General features: G+C 47.1%; 2 protein-coding genes across 2 annotated transcripts in view; one reads left to right on the top strand and one right to left on the bottom strand.

The window, feature by feature from the left end:
• Nucleotides 1-21,415, top strand: part of LOC122559449 (synaptotagmin-A-like) — a 218,219-nt gene that overhangs the window by 86,376 nt on the left and 110,428 nt on the right. The gene's annotated exons all lie outside the window — the stretch shown is intronic.
• Nucleotides 7,916-16,860, bottom strand: LOC122559352 (C3 and PZP-like alpha-2-macroglobulin domain-containing protein 8). The gene is made up of 4 exons (XM_043708777.1): nucleotides 16,777-16,860; nucleotides 11,003-11,159; nucleotides 10,583-10,657; nucleotides 7,916-8,203 (listed from the first exon to the last, which is right to left on the bottom strand). Exons 1-4 carry the CDS (start codon nucleotides 16,779-16,781, stop codon nucleotides 7,931-7,933), a joined length of 510 nt encoding a protein of 169 aa, XP_043564712.1. The 5' UTR covers nucleotides 16,782-16,860; the 3' UTR covers nucleotides 7,916-7,930.

The following is a 21,415-nucleotide window of genomic DNA, read 5'->3' as shown; positions in this document are numbered from 1 at the left end:
TTATTAAAAATTAAAACCTGCATTGTGAAAACTGAAAAAAAAATGGTGGTGCTGGGAGAATGGCCTACTCCTGCACCTATTGTCTATTGTCCATCAATCCTCTTTGTTCCTTATTAAAATTAAAACCTGCATTGTGAAAACTGAAAAACAAATGGTGGTGCTGGGAGAATGGCCTACTCCTGCACCTATTGTCTATTGTCCATCAATCCTCTTTGTTACTTCTTCAAAAAACTCAATCAAATTTGTGAGACATGATATCCCACACACAAAGCCATGTTGACTATCCCTAATCAGTCCTTGCCTTTCCAAATACATGTACATTCTGTCCCTCAGGATTCCCTCCAACAACTTGCTCACCACCGACGTCAGGCTCACCAGTCTATAGTTCCCTGGCTTGTCCTTACCAACCTTCTTAAATAGTGGCACCATGTTAGCCAACCTCCAGTCTTCCGGCACCTCACCTTTCACACCCTCAGTACACACTGGGTACATTTCACACCCTCAGTACACACTGGGTACATTTCACACCCTCAGTACACACTGGGTACATTTCACACCCTCAGTACACACTGGGTACATTTCACACCCTCAGTACACACTGGGTACATTTCACACCCTCAGTACACACTGGGTACATTTCACACCCTCAGTACACACTGGGTACATTTCACACCCTCAGTACACACTGGGTACATTTCACACCCTCAGTACACACTGGGTACATTTCACACCCTCAGTACACACTGGGTACATTTCACACCCTCAGTACACACTGGGTACATTTCACACCCTCAGTACACACTGGGTACATTTCACACCCTCAGTACACACTGGGTACATTTCACACCCTCAGTACACACTGGGTACATTTCACACCCTCAGTACACACTGGGTACATTTCACACCCTCAGTACACACTGGGTACATTTCACACCCTCAGTACACACTGGGTACATTTCACACCCTCAGTACACACTGGGTACATTTCACACCCTCAGTACACACTGGGTACATTTCACACCCTCAGTACACACTGGGTACATTTCACACCCTCAGTACACACTGGGTACATTTCACACCCTCAGTACACACTGGGTACATTTCACACCCTCAGTACACACTGGGTACATTTCACACCCTCAGTACACACTGGGTACATTTCACACCCTCAGTACACACTGGGTACATTTCACACCCTCAGTACACACTGGGTACATTTCACACCCTCAGTACACACTGGGTACATTTCACACCCTCAGTACACACTGGGTACATTTCACACCCTCAGTACACACTGGGTACATTTCACACCCTCAGTACACACTGGGTACATTTCACACCCTCAGTACACACTGGGTACATTTCACACCCTCAGTACACACTGGGTACATTTCACACCCTCAGTACACACTGGGTACATTTCACACCCTCAGTACACACTGGGTACATTTCACACCCTCAGTACACACTGGGTACATTTCACACCCTCAGTACACACTGGGTACATTTCACACCCTCAGTACACACTGGGTACATTTCACACCCTCAGTACACACTGGGTACATTTCACACCCTCAGTACACACTGGGTACATTTCACACCCTCAGTACACACTGGGTACATTTCACACCCTCAGTACACACTGGGTACATTTCACACCCTCAGTACACACTGGGTACATTTCACACCCTCAGTACACACTGGGTACATTTCACACCCTCAGTACACACTGGGTACATTTCACACCCTCAGTACACACTGGGTACATTTCACACCCTCAGTACACACTGGGTACATTTCACACCCTCAGTACACACTGGGTACATTTCACACCCTCAGTACACACTGGGTACATTTCACACCCTCAGTACACACTGGGTACATTTCACACCCTCAGTACACACTGGGTACATTTCACACCCTCAGTACACACTGGGTACATTTCACACCCTCAGTACACACTGGGTACATTTCACACCCTCAGTACACACTGGGTACATTTCACACCCTCAGTACACACTGGGTACATTTCACACCCTCAGTACACACTGGGTACATTTCACACCCTCAGTACACACTGGGTACATTTCACACCCTCAGTACACACTGGGTACATTTCACACCCTCAGTACACACTGGGTACATTTCACACCCTCAGTACACACTGGGTACATTTCACACCCTCAGTACACACTGGGTACATTTCACACCCTCAGTACACACTGGGTACATTTCACACCCTCAGTACACACTGGGTACATTTCACACCCTCAGTACACACTGGGTACATTTCACACCCTCAGTACACACTGGGTACATTTCACACCCTCAGTACACACTGGGTACATTTCACACCCTCAGTACACACTGGGTACATTTCACACCCTCAGTACACACTGGGTACATTTCACACCCTCAGTACACACTGGGTACATTTCACACCCTCAGTACACACTGGGTACATTTCACACCCTCAGTACACACTGGGTACATTTCACACCCTCAGTACACACTGGGTACATTTCACACCCTCAGTACACACTGGGTACATTTCACACCCTCAGTACACACTGGGTACATTTCACACCCTCAGTACACACTGGGTACATTTCACACCCTCAGTACACACTGGGTACATTTCACACCCTCAGTACACACTGGGTACATTTCACACCCTCAGTACACACTGGGTACATTTCACACCCTCAGTACACACTGGGTACATTTCACACCCTCAGTACACACTGGGTACATTTCACACCCTCAGTACACACTGGGTACATTTCACACCCTCAGTACACACTGGGTACATTTCACACCCTCAGTACACACTGGGTACATTTCACACCCTCAGTACACACTGGGTACATTTCACACCCTCAGTACACACTGGGTACATTTCACACCCTCAGTACACACTGGGTACATTTCACACCCTCAGTACACACTGGGTACATTTCACACCCTCAGTACACACTGGGTACATTTCACACCCTCAGTACACACTGGGTACATTTCACACCCTCAGTACACACTGGGTACATTTCACACCCTCAGTACACACTGGGTACATTTCACACCCTCAGTACACACTGGGTACATTTCACACCCTCAGTACACACTGGGTACATTTCACACCCTCAGTACACACTGGGTACATTTCACACCCTCAGTACACACTGGGTACATTTCACACCCTCAGTACACACTGGGTACATTTCACACCCTCAGTACACACTGGGTACATTTCACACCCTCAGTACACACTGGGTACATTTCACACCCTCAGTACACACTGGGTACATTTCACACCCTCAGTACACACTGGGTACATTTCACACCCTCAGTACACACTGGGTACATTTCACACCCTCAGTACACACTGGGTACATTTCACACCCTCAGTACACACTGGGTACATTTCACACCCTCAGTACACACTGGGTACATTTCACACCCTCAGTACACACTGGGTACATTTCACACCCTCAGTACACACTGGGTACATTTCACACCCTCAGTACACACTGGGTACATTTCACACCCTCAGTACACACTGGGTACATTTCACACCCTCAGTACACACTGGGTACATTTCACACCCTCAGTACACACTGGGTACATTTCACACCCTCAGTACACACTGGGTACATTTCACACCCTCAGTACACACTGGGTACATTTCACACCCTCAGTACACACTGGGTACATTTCACACCCTCAGTACACACTGGGTACATTTCACACCCTCAGTACACACTGGGTACATTTCACACCCTCAGTACACACTGGGTACATTTCACACCCTCAGTACACACTGGGTACATTTCACACCCTCAGTACACACTGGGTACATTTCACACCCTCAGTACACACTGGGTACATTTCACACCCTCAGTACACACTGGGTACATTTCACACCCTCAGTACACACTGGGTACATTTCACACCCTCAGTACACACTGGGTACATTTCACACCCTCAGTACACACTGGGTACATTTCACACCCTCAGTACACACTGGGTACATTTCACACCCTCAGTACACACTGGGTACATTTCACACCCTCAGTACACACTGGGTACATTTCACACCCTCAGTACACACTGGGTACATTTCACACCCTCAGTACACACTGGGTACATTTCACACCCTCAGTACACACTGGGTACATTTCACACCCTCAGTACACACTGGGTACATTTCACACCCTCAGTACACACTGGGTACATTTCACACCCTCAGTACACACTGGGTACATTTCACACCCTCAGTACACACTGGGTACATTTCACACCCTCAGTACACACTGGGTACATTTCACACCCTCAGTACACACTGGGTACATTTCACACCCTCAGTACACACTGGGTACATTTCACACCCTCAGTACACACTGGGTACATTTCACACCCTCAGTACACACTGGGTACATTTCACACCCTCAGTACACACTGGGTACATTTCACACCCTCAGTACACACTGGGTACATTTCACACCCTCAGTACACACTGGGTACATTTCACACCCTCAGTACACACTGGGTACATTTCACACCCTCAGTACACACTGGGTACATTTCACACCCTCAGTACACACTGGGTACATTTCACACCCTCAGTACACACTGGGTACATTTCACACCCTCAGTACACACTGGGTACATTTCACACCCTCAGTACACACTGGGTACATTTCACACCCTCAGTACACACTGGGTACATTTCACACCCTCAGTACACACTGGGTACATTTCACACCCTCAGTACACACTGGGTACATTTCACACCCTCAGTACACACTGGGTACATTTCACACCCTCAGTACACACTGGGTACATTTCACACCCTCAGTACACACTGGGTACATTTCACACCCTCAGTACACACTGGGTACATTTCACACCCTCAGTACACACTGGGTACATTTCACACCCTCAGTACACACTGGGTACATTTCACACCCTCAGTACACACTGGGTACATTTCACACCCTCAGTACACACTGGGTACATTTCACACCCTCAGTACACACTGGGTACATTTCACACCCTCAGTACACACTGGGTACATTTCACACCCTCAGTACACACTGGGTACATTTCACACCCTCAGTACACACTGGGTACATTTCACACCCTCAGTACACACTGGGTACATTTCACACCCTCAGTACACACTGGGTACATTTCACACCCTCAGTACACACTGGGTACATTTCACACCCTCAGTACACACTGGGTACATTTCACACCCTCAGTACACACTGGGTACATTTCACACCCTCAGTACACACTGGGTACATTTCACACCCTCAGTACACACTGGGTACATTTCACACCCTCAGTACACACTGGGTACATTTCACACCCTCAGTACACACTGGGTACATTTCACACCCTCAGTACACACTGGGTACATTTCACACCCTCAGTACACACTGGGTACATTTCACACCCTCAGTACACACTGGGTACATTTCACACCCTCAGTACACACTGGGTACATTTCACACCCTCAGTACACACTGGGTACATTTCACACCCTCAGTACACACTGGGTACATTTCACACCCTCAGTACACACTGGGTACATTTCACACCCTCAGTACACACTGGGTACATTTCACACCCTCAGTACACACTGGGTACATTTCACACCCTCAGTACACACTGGGTACATTTCACACCCTCAGTACACACTGGGTACATTTCACACCCTCAGTACACACTGGGTACATTTCACACCCTCAGTACACACTGGGTACATTTCACACCCTCAGTACACACTGGGTACATTTCACACCCTCAGTACACACTGGGTACATTTCACACCCTCAGTACACACTGGGTACATTTCACACCCTCAGTACACACTGGGTACATTTCACACCCTCAGTACACACTGGGTACATTTCACACCCTCAGTACACACTGGGTACATTTCACACCCTCAGTACACACTGGGTACATTTCACACCCTCAGTACACACTGGGTACATTTCACACCCTCAGTACACACTGGGTACATTTCACACCCTCAGTACACACTGGGTACATTTCACACCCTCAGTACACACTGGGTACATTTCACACCCTCAGTACACACTGGGTACATTTCACACCCTCAGTACACACTGGGTACATTTCACACCCTCAGTACACACTGGGTACATTTCACACCCTCAGTACACACTGGGTACATTTCACACCCTCAGTACACACTGGGTACATTTCACACCCTCAGTACACACTGGGTACATTTCACACCCTCAGTACACACTGGGTACATTTCACACCCTCAGTACACACTGGGTACATTTCACACCCTCAGTACACACTGGGTACATTTCACACCCTCAGTACACACTGGGTACATTTCACACCCTCAGTACACACTGGGTACATTTCACACCCTCAGTACACACTGGGTACATTTCACACCCTCAGTACACACTGGGTACATTTCACACCCTCAGTACACACTGGGTACATTTCACACCCTCAGTACACACTGGGTACATTTCACACCCTCAGTACACACTGGGTACATTTCACACCCTCAGTACACACTGGGTACATTTCACACCCTCAGTACACACTGGGTACATTTCACACCCTCAGTACACACTGGGTACATTTCACACCCTCAGTACACACTGGGTACATTTCACACCCTCAGTACACACTGGGTACATTTCACACCCTCAGTACACACTGGGTACATTTCACACCCTCAGTACACACTGGGTACATTTCACACCCTCAGTACACACTGGGTACATTTCACACCCTCAGTACACACTGGGTACATTTCACACCCTCAGTACACACTGGGTACATTTCACACCCTCAGTACACACTGGGCACATTTCACACCCTCAGTACACACTGGGTACATTTCACACCCTTACTACTCACTGGGTACATTTCACACCCTCACTACACACTGGGTACATTTCACACCCTCAGTACACACTGGGTACATTTCACACTACACACTGGGTGATGATGGTTTTTTCTCATATCATCCTCTCTCTTTTACTTGTCACTTTAAATCTCTGCCCTCTTTTCTCTCCAAGTCAACTGTCCCGCTTTCATCTTATCCTGGTAACTGATGTTGCACATCCCTTGAACCATTCTGTTCTTTTCCCTTGACCTGCCGCATTCAGTCATCTGTGCACTGTTCAGTGATCAGAGCTCCCTCTGAGCCTGCATCCCCTTTAGAACTGTTCTCCTGATTTTATATTGTCTTTCTTCTTTGTTCTTCCAACCAAAATGCATTTGTGTAAATGTCCTCTGCAGCCTCCCTGACAACGTTCCTAAAATACACAACAGCAGCGGCCAGGGTTTAGCATAATCTCCTTACACTTACACTTTTTAAAAAAGAATTGTATTCTTAACTTGTTCTTCAAAAACACAGGAACGTACACCCCAAGGTCCCTGTCTTCCTGTAACCCCTTCCAAAGTTTTTAATTTTACTTTTCGTCATTCTTCCCACCAAAAGGTACAACTGCTCTCCATAAGACCATAAGACATAGGAGTGGAAGTAAGGCCATTTGGCCCATCGAGTCCACTCCGCCATTCAATCATGGCTGATGGGCATTTCAACTCCACTTTCTCGCATTCTCCCCGTAGCCCTTAATTCCTTGTGACATCAAGAATTTATCAATCTCTGCCTTGAAGACGTTTAGCGTCCCAGCCTCCACTGCACTCTGTGGCAATGAATTCCACAGGCCCACCACTCTCTGGCTGAAGAAATGTCTCCGCTTTTCTGTTCTGAATTTATCCCCTCTAATTCTAAGGCTGTGTCCACGGGTCCTAGTTTCCTCGCCTAACGGAAACAATTTCCTCGCGTCCACCCTCTCCAAGCCATGTATTTACTTTTGATTAACTTTCACCTCTGGTTTCTGTCTGTTTCACCAGACAGTCAGTGCCCTCCCAATCTCCTTCTCATATTTACAGTTTGGGGAAACCAGTGTAAACATGCCACTAGAACTGGCAGATGACACCCCAGCCCAGAGGACAGGTACCCACCTTGCATTATGGCCATGTTGTTGAGCTTTCTCAGTGCGACTGGGGCATGTTTACTGCGGAGTAGGGTCAGTGCATAGGCAGAAAGGGCCGTGGTGTATGGATCATCCGCTGAATATGTGTTCGTCTCCAAGAAATGTTTAGCTTTTCCAACTGCAGCTTTCTCTTCCTAATCAATAAATTGCGACAGAAAACCATCAATGATAGATACTGTACACAATCGTTCTGCTTGTGTGCCCCAGTGCATTAGCTGCTGTGCAATCCCCATCAACAACTCAAGGACTAGCATCACAACCTGGCAGTTCACCACTTTAGGACAATCCTGAGTACATGCAGGTTCATTCTCCATTTCAGATTTAAAAAGCACACACAGTTTGCTGGTTCCAGCAGGTGAATCTCCCTCACCTCCTCTCCCTACCTGTACAGCCCCATCCTCCCTCAATCTTCTCCTGCAGCCTGACTGGGAGGTGTCAGAGTGAAGGGTCACAATGCCTTCCAGTTTCCTGACCCCTGCCAGGACTGGAATGCAGAGTAAGAGAGCAGGAAGTGCCTGAATTAAAAGGAATTCAAGGAATTTGAACATTCCTTCCTCTCTCGGTTTAAAAACCCCAGGGACTCCCTTCTTGACTGCTTATTAACCCACTCTTTGTCCCACTGCCAATTCACAGCCAGTTCTGAACCTCCCGCAGTCTCAAAACTAATCAGTGCCACAAGATTAACTCTTCACCCAGCTCTGTCCCACAAAAAATATATTAATCACATCCCATTAACACTTTTGTCTCTCAGATCTCAGACACAGCTGAGTAGCAGCAAAGATAGAGAGAGGGAGATGCTGGAAAAGCACAGCCAGCTACACTTTTCCAGCCCTATGCTCTCAACTCTGATCTCCAGCATCTGTAGTCCTCACTTTCTCCAAGCAGTGAAGATAGACTGAAATACTGTGGATACCTGGTCGGCATGGATGAGTTGGACAGAATGGTCTGTTTCCATGCTGTACATCTCTATGACTCTATACAATGGGTGACAGTAAGTGTAGGATGACTGTGAGCTTTAACTCCATACTGTCCCTGTCCCGGGAGTGTTTGACAGGGCCAGTTTATTCCTTCATGTTGAGTACACCCTCGCTGAGCCCCATGTCAGAGTTCTCCTCCGCATCCAGAAGTGAAGTGAGGATTGAACAATGACCCCACTGGGTGATGGGGTGAGCTTTGCTGAGCTCTCTCTGACTCAGTATCAAGATGTGAGAATGTTGGGTGTTTGATCGACACTCTGTAATGGGCTGGAGGACGCAGACAGCTGCAAAATGCTGACCTGAAGCTGAACACAGTAACCAGACATATTGGTTGGATGGGATTTCTGGCATTAGGGTATCTTTAGAAAAACATCTCAGGTATTTTGATCATTTGTTTCACTCCTTTCTCTGAGGTTTTGGGGGAAAAATGTTGTGCCTTCAGGGACTGACCGAACCAGTGGGACAGAAAATCATTTTGGACAGCTGAGGAGGAGTCAGACTTACCTCCAGTGAGTCTGAAAGGATTAATACCTGACTGAGTGCAAAACGGTGATGACAGGAAAACCAGGCAAAGTCTTTGTTATATTGTTGAGCTTATTCTGAAAATCTGTAAATAGTTGCAGAGATGAGCAGAACCTGGTTACTCTCACACATACCAGACCATGAACCCTGAAAGAACCCACACACTTTGAAGATTGAGCGGGGCAGTAAACACTCAATGCCACAGAGATTGAAGTCTCAGCCATGCTGCTTCTCCTGGGTGGGATCCTGGAGTGAGAGTCTAGATTAGTGTGGTGCTGGAAAAGCATAGCAGGTCAGGCAGCATCTGAGGAGCAGGAAAATCGACGGTTCAGGCAGGAGTCCCTCATCAGGAATGAAGGCAGGGAGCCTCTGGGGGTGGAGAGATAAATGGGAGGGGGGGTGGGGCTGGGGAGAAGGTAGCCAAGAGTACAATAGGTGGATGGAGGTGGGGGAAAAGGTGATAGGTCGGAGAGGAGGCTGGAGTGGATAGGTGGGAAGGAAGATAGGCAAGTAGGACAGGTCATGGGGACGGTGCTGAGCTGGAAGTTTGGAACTGGGGTGAGGTGGGGGAAGGGAAATGAGGAAACTGGTGAAATCCATATTGATGCCCTGGGGTTGAAGGATTCTGAAGCGGAAGATGAAGCGTTCTTCCTCCAGGCGTCGGGTGGGAGGAAGCGGTGATGGAGGAGGCCCAGGACCTCCATGTCTTCGGCAGAGTGGGAGGGGGAGTTGAAATGTTGGGCCACAGGGCAGTGTGGTTGATTGGTGCGGGTGTCCCAGAGATGTTCCCTAAAGCGCTCTGCTAGGAGGCATCCAGCCTCCCCAATGTAGAGGAGACCGCATCAGGAGCAACGGATACAGTAAACAATATTGGGGGATGTGCAGGTAAAAACTTTGTTTCTCTCCCAGAGTGAGAGTTCATTCCCTCGTCCCTCACCCACATCTTCAACTGAAGGCCATTCTGCAAATACAAATTTTGTGTTGCAGAGGGAAAACAAGTGAATTATTGTGTACCTCGGAGCTGAGTCCTGTCTCTAGTAGAGCTGCAACAACATAGGCGGTCAGCGAAATTTTGCCATGGATCCCACCCTGAAACGATCAGAGCAAGAAATTCACAGCTCAGACTATGCTGACCATCAGAGAGAAACCAACAGAAACTGAGCTCAGCAAGAAAACACGCCAAAACGCACAGCAAAATCCTACAAACAGAGCAACATGCACAGCAAGATCCCATAAACAGATCAACATGCACAGCAAGATTCACAAACAGACCAACATGTACAGCAAGATCCCAGAAAAACGACTAACACGCACAGCAAGATCCACAAATAGACCAACACATACAGCAAGATCCCTGAAAAACAGACCAACACGCACAGCAAGATCCCACAAACAGGGGTGGGGGTGGGGTGGGGTGGGGTGGGGGATAAATACCTGGATGTCTTTATTAAGAATGCGCCCGACTGCAGGGAATGAACCATCCTCTTTCTGATGCTGAATGATCCAGTCCTTGGCAGTGACCAACTCTTTCGGGTCAATGTAAATGAAACCACGAGACTGTGCAAAGGATTTCAGTACAAATGCAGTCAGCCTGGGGAAAGAACAACCAACAGCATGAAAAGAAATACTACCACAGAGATTCCCATCCCAGTCTCCTAACACTGGCTAACTTGTGCAGTTCAGCTTTCCTGAATGCCACATTTTGGACTGATATAGTTCTTTCTACACAATAAACCTGCTGAGATGTTCCAGGGGAGCCTTTATCAAACAAACTTAACCTTTGATCTACAGCAAGGGATGTCTACCAACTGATCAAAGAGGTCGGGTTTAAGGAACTTTTTAAAGGTCAGGGATGTGGAGGGTTTTGAGGAGGGAATTCTGGGGAATTCCAGGGAGTCAAGATCAGGAAGTAGACATCACAGACTCAAATGGTGGGCAGGTAAAAACAGGGATTGTTCAACAGGCCAGAACTGGAGAAGAGCTGGGATCTCAGGGCGATCAGGCTGGAGGACATCACAGGAGTAGTGAGATGGGGCAAGACTTGAAACTGAAAAATGAGAACTTTGAAATGGAAGCATTACTGGTCTGGCAGTCGGTGTAGGTCAGGGAGCACGGGGTGGTGGGTGGACAGGGGTTTTTTGGGAGGAGGGATGTATAATTTTGAAGAGGGTGCAGAGCGGAGACGTGATGGGAGCATCGCACTGAGAAGTGACTGAGCCTTGGCTGCAGGTTGCTCCAGCTCCAGAGGGAGTCAAGGCAGACAATGGTATCCAGGTGGAAGCTGATGGTTGTGATGTGAACGTGGTGAGTGAGGGACAAACATGTTTTAGTTTCAATGTTATTAGAAATGATAATGAGGCACCGGAGAGGAATCAAATTTGATTGACACTCACAGTGGAAAAGGATTAGGTTAGTAAAGAGGAGGTGTTGTCAATTCTCGAAGTGTGAAAGTAGATAAGTCCCCTGGGCCAGATGGGATTCATCCACTCTCTGAGTAAAGAATCTGGGAAGCTAGGGAGGAGACAGTGGAGTCTTTGGCCTTGATGAGTCATTATTGTCTACAGGTTTAGTACCAGAGGACCGGAGGATTGCAAATGTTGTGCCCTTGTTCAAGAAGGGCAGTATAAATGACCCAGGTAATTATAGACCAGTGAGCCTTACATCTGTTGTAGGAAAAATTTTGGAATGGATTATAAGAGATAGGATTTATAATCATTTTGCAAGCAACAATTTGATTGCAGATAGTCAACATGGTTTTGTCAAGGGCAGGTCATGTCTCACAAACCTCATTGAGTTTTTTAAGAAGGTGACCAAGCATGTAGATGAGGGCAGTTGACGTTGTATTTACGGACTTCAGTAAAGCCTTTGATAAGGTTCCACATGGTAGACCACTGGAGAAAATGCAGAGGCATGGAATTAAGGGTGATTTAGCAGTTTGGATTAGAAACTGGCTTTCTGAAAGAAAGCAGCGAGTGGTGGTTGATGGAAAATATTCAGCCTGGAGTCCGCTTGGGACTACTGCTGTTTGTTATTTTCATAAATGACTTAGACGCAGACACAGGTGGATGGATTAGTAAATTTTCAGATGACACTAAAGTCAGTGGAGTAGTGGACAGTTTGGAAGAATGTTACAGGTTGTGGGGGACTTGGATAAACTGCAGAATTGGGCTGAGAGGTGGCAAATGGAGTTCAATGCAGCTAACTGTGAGGTGATGCACTTTGGGAAGAATAACAGGAAGGCAGAGTATTGGGTCAATGGAAAGATTCTTGGTAGTGTGGATGTGCAGAGGGATCATGGAGTCCATGTACATAGATCCCTGAAAATTGATAGTGCTGTTAAGAAGACATAAAGTGTGTTAGGTTTCATTGGTAGAGGGATTGAGTTCGGGTGCCGTAATGTCATGCTGCAACTATACAAAACGTTAGTGCGGCCTCACTTGGGGTACAGTGTACAGTTCTGGTCGTCCCATTACAGGAAAAATGTGGAAGCATTGGAAAAGGTGCAGAGGAGATTTATCAGGATGTTGCCTAGTCTGGAGGGAAGGTCTTATGAGGAAAGGCTGAGGCACTTGTGTCTGTTCTCATTGGAGAGAAGAAGGCTAAGAGGGGATTTAATAGAGACATACAAGATGATCAGAGGATTAGATAGGGTAGACAGTGAGAGTCTTTTTCCTAGGATGATGACATCAGCCTGTACGAGGGGCATAGCTGCAAACTGAGGGGTGATAGATTTAAGACAGATGATAGAGGCAGATTCTTTACTCAGAGAGTGGTAAGGGCGTGGAATGCTCTGCCTGCTAATGTAGTTAACTCAGCCACATTAGGGACATTTAAACAATCCTTGGATAAGCACATGGATGATGATGAGATAGTCTGGGCTTAGATTGGTTCACAGGTGAGTGCAACATCGAGGGCTGAAGGGCCTGTTCAGCACTGTATTGTTCTATGTGTCATTACATCCAACACGTACAGTACCTATGCTGCACTGTCCCAGGAAAGGAGAGGGCAATGGGCCTTGTATCCAAGCAATTACATCAGAGCCAATACCTCAATGGTCACTCAGCCTGGAGGGCAGCTCCTGTGAATAAATCCTCGTAATGTGAATAAATCCTCCCTCAGCTCCTACATGTAAACCGTGCCCCTCCTTACTTTCTGCCTCTCTGCAATTTGTTTCATAAGCACTGATCACATTGCCCAAGTTTCCTTTCCCCAACACTGGCCTGGTCACTGATAACTGGACAGCAGCAACGTTCATGGAAATCCTGTCCACAGGGAGATGTGGGCACTCCACCCGAATGCCAGCGGTCAGTTGTTGCTGGTCAGCAGTCAGTGTCCTGATGGTCAGACTCACTGAGTAGCCCTGGTCACCTGTGCTGCCGACACAGGACAGTGCCTCGGATGAACAACAGATATAGTCCGACTCACAGAGCAACCTTCACCATCACAACCACACATTCCCCCGCCAAGACCCCCTCCACCCCACCTCCACCCCCACTCTGTCCTTGCTCAGTGTGTTACCATGGTGAGGTCTCCTGGTAGAGAGGGGGTGTTATGGAGGCAGGGTGGTGGGGACAATCAGAATGGGGTTGGGGCTCTGACCACCCCACCCCCGTCCCCCAGATGAAGAGACACACTTTAAGTTGTCAGTTTGACTGGAGTTCAATTCAAGTTGACAAGAGAATTAATAAATTAAAGGCTGACATTACATTCTGAAAAGGGGCTGCTATGCAGTGGGAGTGGACGCTTGTTTTAAAACAACGTGAAATAAACAATTGCCCAAAAAAATTTAACAGCAGAACCTACGACAGCATTGGCTTTTCCGGTTAAAATTACAAAGGTAGGTTTGTGTTTTATCATCTCTAGAGGCCACAGAACTCGTTAAGAAACTATTGTTAATGGTTTCTGGGCCAGTGCAGTTCATAGCAGAGCCAGCCAGACAGAGAGAGAGCTCTTTAACCGAATTATGTTGTTACGAAACCCCCTCCTCCTCCTTCCCCCCTCCACTCCCCCCTTCCTTCCCCCCACCCCCAGCGCAGTGTGAGGGAGCAGTTTAATAAACAGCCCACAGTGAATTGTTCAAGTGTTAAGTAACAGCCTGTCAGAGTCTTTCACAGTGAGGGGTTCAATCACAGCAGCAATATAGAAGGGAGGGAGTTGCCTTTTCCAAATGATTTACTGTGGTGTTTTACACTGACATGGCACCTGGGTAGAGGAGATCAGAGCCTCTGGGATTTGGAAGCGAAGGATTGTTCTGCTATTGCTGCCTGCATCTGTTTCTGTGTGTTAATGTCTCAATGCAGATGAATCCATCGCAGTGACTAAATCACAAAACATTTCTGCACTGAAACAGACTGGGGGCTATCATTTCCATTCCAATCATTCAGCTGGAAATTCTACTTCCATCATCATTGATTTGACCCACATTGCACATAAACATTAAAGCTGGGAGAGACCCTTCAAGTCTGTTTTATCCATTCCATTAGATCATGGCTGGTCTGAATCTTAATTCCACTGACTTTTCATTTCCTTTCCCCAACAAGCTTTGTGATGAAGACTCTGTGGAGACGGCCTTTTTAAATCAGCTGTTTTTTTTATCTTCTGTTGAAGGGAAACCCTCTCAGTCTCTCTAACCAGAATCTGCAGCTTCCATCTTGGAAAAGTGAGCTGCCAAGTTGTTATTGCAAGGCAGCTTCCTAGTGGCAAGTGGCAAGTGTGTTCCTTCACTAACCAACCACACAAAGATCATGCTTAGCGTCTAACATCAGTGCAATGTCGGATTAGGACATGGAAATTCTCTGGTCATCACAACTTGCAGTAGACCAATCCAAAGTTGACCATGGAAAGGACCCAGTCCACGTCAGATTGTGCTGGAAGGCTAAAGCATCTCAAAAACTTGAAACACAGTCCAACATTAGGTGTGATGCAGCAACTGGACACTTGCTCAATAATCCTGAGTGTGTTAACGATTACAATGAGAACCAATTGATGTGGAGGAGCCAGTGTTGGACTGGGGTGGACAAAGTTAAAAATCACACAACACCAGGTTATAGAACATAGAATAGTACAGCACAGTGCAGGTCTTTCGGCCCTTGATATTGTACTAACCTTTTATCCTACTCTAAATCAAACTAATCTACCTGTTGGACTATAACCTGGTGTTGTGTGATTTTTAACTTAGAATTTGAGGTGGTCAGTCAGGCTGTAACATAGATCTTGTGCACACCAGAAGTTAGATTTACTCGGGGTCTATACTTAGCAAACAGAAGAATGTCTGCAGACCGTGCCTGTTTCAACGTAACAGGATAAGTGTTCGCCATTCTCTCGTTCATTCTCAGGGATTAATGCCTGCAGTAATCAGACTCAATCTGCTTGTTGTAACTTTACACAAAGTTTGGCAGCTTACTATCAGTCATCTTCTAACTAGTGCATTCTACATGGCAACACCGGTGCCAGTCAGAACCTACCTGCCAAGCAAATCAACATGCTATTTTCATACACAGTGTGAAAACATTGTTTCCTTGACATTAGTATTTCTTGCAAATTGTCCTGATGGATGGCAGGAAGAAACGCTATCTTTCTTCATCAATAACTTCAAGTCACAAGGTGCTGGTGACAGTCAGGCTACAACCAGGAATCACTTGTAATCCAAAGACATTTCATCACAATTCACTTCTGTGCAGATTTTGGCTTTGCTCATGTTTTTGTTTTTTTTGGTTCTGATTGAATCTGTGAATGAAAACACTGACTGGGCCGCTGCCAACGATTTACAGCTTGTTCGTTTTTTCCAAGCAGAGGCTTCGAGGTGATCCAGAAACACATGCTGTTTGGGAGCTGCAACTCTGTGCCCATCAGGATACACAGAGTGCTGACCTTCACGTTGGTAATGCCCAGCATTGAGAATGACCCTCACGGCTCTGTTTGCTGTTTGTGTTTTATAATCTGTCCAATCACTTTGCTGTTTTACTTCTGTTTCAGCAAGGTTTGGGCACTGGCCAATGTTATCATCCACACCGGAGACATTTCAGTTTAGATACCTGCACAAGCCACTTGATAACATGAGCCAAACTGTTCCCCTCGAGGTACAGATCATGTTACACAAGCACAGGAACACCAGCTTCCTCATGAGTTGTACCCATTCCCTGATTTTAAAGGTTACAGCAATTAACAGGACAAATGGTCTATTATAGACAGAATTACAAAAAGTTTACCTCATCAGAAAGGTCACATCATGGCAAATATAACAGAATCCACAAATATCACTCAGCTCTAATTCTCTCTCTCTCCATCCCAACTTTTTCCTTCTCTCTTTCTCTGCAGAGTTCTCTCTCTCCCCCCCTCTCTCCCTCTGTGGAGTTCTCCTCCTCTCTCTCTCTCTCTCTCTGTGGAGTTCTCCTTCTCCCTCGCTCTCTCTCTCTCTGTGGAGTTCTCCTCCTCTCTCTCTCTGTGCAGACTTCTACTTCTCTCTCAGCAGTTCTCCTTCTCTCTCACTCTCTGCAGAGTTTTTCTCTCTCTGACGAGTTCTCCTTCTCTCGCTCTCTCTCTCTCTCTGCGGAGATCTCCTTCTCTCTCCCTATCTCTCTCTTTGTAGTTCTCCTTCTCTCGCTCTCTCTCTCTGCAGAGTTCTCCCCTATCTCTCTCTCTCTCTGCAAAGTTCTCCTCTCATTCTCTCTCTCTCTGCAGAGTTCTCCTTTTCTAGTTTGGCAGCTGGGTGGGAAGCAGAACCACATGTCTGAGAGGGGGACAATTGCAGATGGGGTAGTGACAGGATGTATTGAATCTGTCAGGAAGGTTTCTCACACGATGAAACAAAGGGGTCGGTTAAAGTGTGTCTGCTTTAACACAAGTAGTGTTCGAAATAAGAGCAACAAACTTAGAGCACGGATCAGTACTTGGGGCTATGGCGTTGTGACCAGAACAGAGGCAGGAACGGGTTGCTTGATGTTCCAGGGTTTAGAACGTTTAAAAAGAACAGAGAGGGTGGAAAAAGAGGAGGGGGTGTAGCATTGCTAATCAGAGAGTGCATCACAGCTACAGAAATGGAGGTTGTTGAGTAAGGTTTGTCTACTGAGTCAGTATGGGTGGAGGTTAGGAACAGCAAGGGAACAGCCACCACACTGGGGGTTTTCTACAGGCCAGTTAATAGCAGTAGAGAGATTGAAGATCTCATAGGCAGGCAGATTTTGGAAAAATGCAGATGTAGCAGGGTGGTTGTTATGGGTGATTTCAACTTTCCCAATATCGAATGGAACCTCCTAATTGCAGATGGTTTGGATGGAGCCATTTTTGTCAGGTGTGTTCAGGAGGGTTTCCTTACTCAGCATGTAGACAGGTCGACGAGGGGAGAGGCCATTTTGGATTTGGTGCTCGGCAACGAGCCAGGACAGGTGTCAGATCTCGCGGTGGGAGAACACTTTGGTGACAGTGATCACAACTGCCTCACATTTACCATAGTCTTGGAGAGGGAAAGGAGCAGTTACCAAGGGAAGATATTTAATTGGGGAAAAGGAAATTATGACACTATCAGGCAGGAGTTGGGAAGTACAGACTGGGAGCAATTGTTCCACAGAAAGGGCACAACAGACATGTGGAGATTATTTAAGGAGCAGTTGTTGCGAGTGATGCACAAATTTGTTGCTCTGAGACAGGTAAGGGGTGAGATTAAGGAACCTTGAATGACGAAAACAGAGGAGCTTCTCGTCAAAAGAAAGAAGGCAGCTTACGTAAGGTGGAGGTAGCAAGGATCTAGCACAGCTTTAGTGGATTACAGGCTTGCTAGAAAGGAGCTCAGAAATGGACTGAGGAGAGCCAGGAGGGGGCACGAAAAATGCTTGGCAAGAAGGATTAGGGAGAACCCAAAGGCATTTTACTCATACGTGAGGAATAAGAGAATGATCAGGGAGAAGGTAGGGCCGATCAGGGGTAGTGAGGGAACTTGTGCGTGGAGTCTGAGCAGATAGGGGAAGGCCTAATTGGGTTTTTTGCTTCGGTTTTCACCAAGGAAAGGGAACTTGTTGTAAATGAAAACTTAGAGGAGCTGGGATACAATCTTGACCAGATCGAGATTGATGAAGTTGATGTGCTGGAAGTTTTGGAAAACATTAAGATTAATAAATCCCCAGGGCCAGACCAGATTTATCCCAGGCTGCTCTGGGAAGAGAGAAAGGAGGTTGCTAAGTTGCTGGCGAAGATCTTTGCCTTCTCACTCTCCATGGGAGTCGTACTGGAGTATTGGAAGGAGGCAAATGTTGTTCCTCTTTTCAAGAAGGGTAATAGGAAAATTCCTGGTAATTACAGACCAGTCAGTCTCACATCTGTGGTCAGCAAAGTTTTGGAAAGAATTCTGAGGAATAGGATTTATGACTATTTGGCAAAGCATAGTGTGATTAAAGGCAGTCAGCATGGCTTTGAGAGGGATAGGTCATGCTTCACAAATCTTATTGAGTTCTTTAAGGAGGTGACAATTCAGGTCGATGAAGGTCGAGCAGTGGATGTGGTGTATATGGATTTCAGCAAGGCATTTGATAGGGATCCCTATGGTCGGCTCATTCATAAAGTCAGGAAGTATGGGATACAGGGAGATTTGGCTATCTGGATTCAGAATTGGTTTGCTGACAGAAGACAGAGAGTGGTTGTAGATGGAAAGTATTCTGCCTGGAGGTCAGTGTTGAGTGGCATCCCGCAGGGCTCTGTTCTTGGGCCTCTGCTCTTTGTAGTTTTTATAAATGACTTGGATGAGGAGGTTGAGGGGTGGGTTAGTAAATTTGCGGATGACACAAAGATTGGAGGTGTCGTCGATAGTATAGAGGGCTACTGCAGGCTGCCACGTGACATAGACAGGATGCAGAGCTGGGCTGAGAAATGGCCAGGATTAATGTGAAGTGATGCATTTTGGAAGGTCGAATCGAATGCTGAATATAGGATTAAAGACAGGATTCTTGGCAGTATGGAGGAACAGAGGGATCTGGGTGTGCAAATACATAGATCCCTCAAAGTTGCCACCCAAGTGGACAGGGCTGTTAAGAAAGCATATGGTGTTTTGGCTTTCATTAACAGGGGGATCGAGTTTAAGAGCCGCGAAGTTTTGCTACAGCTCTACAAGTCCCTGGTGAGACCACACTTGGAATATTGTGTCCAGTTCTGGTCGCCCAACTATAAGAAAGATACAGAGGCTTTGGGGAGGGTGCAAAGAAGGTTTACCAGGATGCTGCCTGGACTGGAGGGCTTGCCTTATGAAGAGAGGTTGAATAAGCTCGGACTTTTCTCTCTGGAGAGAAGGAGGAAGAGAGGTGACCTGATCGAGGTATAAAGATAATGAGAGGAAGAGATAGAGTCAATAGCCAGAGACTTTTCCCCAGGGCAGGATTGACTGGTACGAGAAGTAGAGTTTGAAGATATGAGGAGAAAAGTATAAAGGAGACCTCAGAGGTAGGTTCTTTACACAGAGAGTTGTGAATGTATGGAATACGTTGCCAGCGGTGGTGGTGGAAGCAGAGTCATTGGGGACATTTAAGCGACTGCTGGATATGCACATGGAGAGCAGTGCATTGAGAGGTGCATAAATTAAGTTATTACATTTTACATTAGGATTAAACGTTGGCAAAACATTGTGGGCAAAAGGGCCTGTTGTGTGCTGTACTTTTCTACGTTCTATGTTCCCTCTCTTTGCAGAGTTCTCCTTCTCTCTCTCTCTGCAGAGTTCTCCCAACTCTCTCTGCAGAGTTCTCCTTCTCTCTCTCTCTCTGCAGAGTTCTCCCCTCTCTCTCTGCAGAGTTCTCCTTCTCTCTCTCTCTCTGCAGACCTCTCTTTCTCTCTCTCTGCAGAGTCCTCCTCTCTCTCGCTGCAGAGCTCTCCTTCTCTATGTCTCTCTCTGCAGAGTTCTCTTTCTCACTCTCTCTGCAGAGTTCTCTTTCTCACTCTCTCTGCAGACCTCTCCTCTCTCTCTCTCTACAGAGTTCTCCTTCTCTCTGCAGAGTTCTTTCTCTCTCTGTCTCTCTGCAGAGCTCTCCTGTCTCTCTCTGCAGAGCTCTCCTGTCTCTCTCTGCAGAGCTCTCTCTCTCTGCAGAGCTCTCTCTCTCTGCAGAGCTCTCCTCTCTCTCTCTCTGCAGAGCTCTCCTCTCTCTCTCTCTCTGCAGAGCTCACTCTCTCTCTCTGCAGAGCTCTCTCTCTCTGCAGAGCTCTCTCTCCCTCTCTCTGCAGAGCTCTCTCTCCCTCTCTCTGCAGAGCTCTCCTCTCTCTCTGCAGAGCTCTCCTTCTCTCTCTCTCTGCAGAGCTTTCTCTCTCTCTCTGCAGAGCTCTCTCTCTCTGCAGAGCTCTCTCTCTCCGCAGAGCTCTCTCTCTCTCTCTGCAGAGCTCACTCTCTCTGCAGAGCTCTCTCTCCCTCTCTCTGCAGAGCTCTCCTCTCTCTCTCTGCAGAGCTCTCCTTCACTCTCTCTGCAGAGCTCTCTCTCTCTGCAGAGCTCTCTCTCTCTGCAGAGCCCTCTCTCTCTGCAGAGCTCTCTCTCCCTATGCAGAGTTCTCTTTCTCTCTCTCTCTGCAGAGCTCTCCTGTCTCTCTCTGCAGAGCTCTCCTGTCACTCTCTGCAGAGCTCTCCTGTCACTCTCTGCAGAGCTCTCCTCTCTCTCTCTGCAGAGCTCTCCTCTCTCTCTCTGCAGAGCTCTCCTCTCTCTCTCTCTGCAGAGCTCTGCTCTCTCTCTCTGCTGAGCTCTCCTCTCTGCAGAGCTCTCCTCTCTCTCTCTGCTGAGCTCTCCTTCTCTCTCTCTCTGCAGAGTTCTCCTTCTCACTCTCTCTGCAGAGCTTTCCTTCTCTCTCTGCAGAGTTCTCCAGTCTCTCTCTGCAGAGTTCTCCAGT

Source organism: Chiloscyllium plagiosum, chromosome 19 (genome assembly GCF_004010195.1).
Source record: "Chiloscyllium plagiosum isolate BGI_BamShark_2017 chromosome 19, ASM401019v2, whole genome shotgun sequence".
NCBI classification, from domain to species: domain Eukaryota; kingdom Metazoa; phylum Chordata; class Chondrichthyes; order Orectolobiformes; family Hemiscylliidae; genus Chiloscyllium; species Chiloscyllium plagiosum.
This window is presented reverse-complemented; position numbering and strand designations above follow the sequence as displayed.

Excerpts from the sequence above, each read along its gene's own strand:
- LOC122559352 (XM_043708777.1), bottom strand. Across the intron at positions 10,658-11,002 it reads TTCTTAATAAAGACATCCAG|GGTGGGATCCATGGCAAAAT; the intron begins GTATTTATCCCC and ends TGATCGTTTCAG. Across the intron at positions 8,204-10,582 it reads AGACAGGACTCAGCTCCGAG|GAAGAGAAAGCTGCAGTTGG; the intron begins GTACACAATAAT and ends TTTATTGATTAG.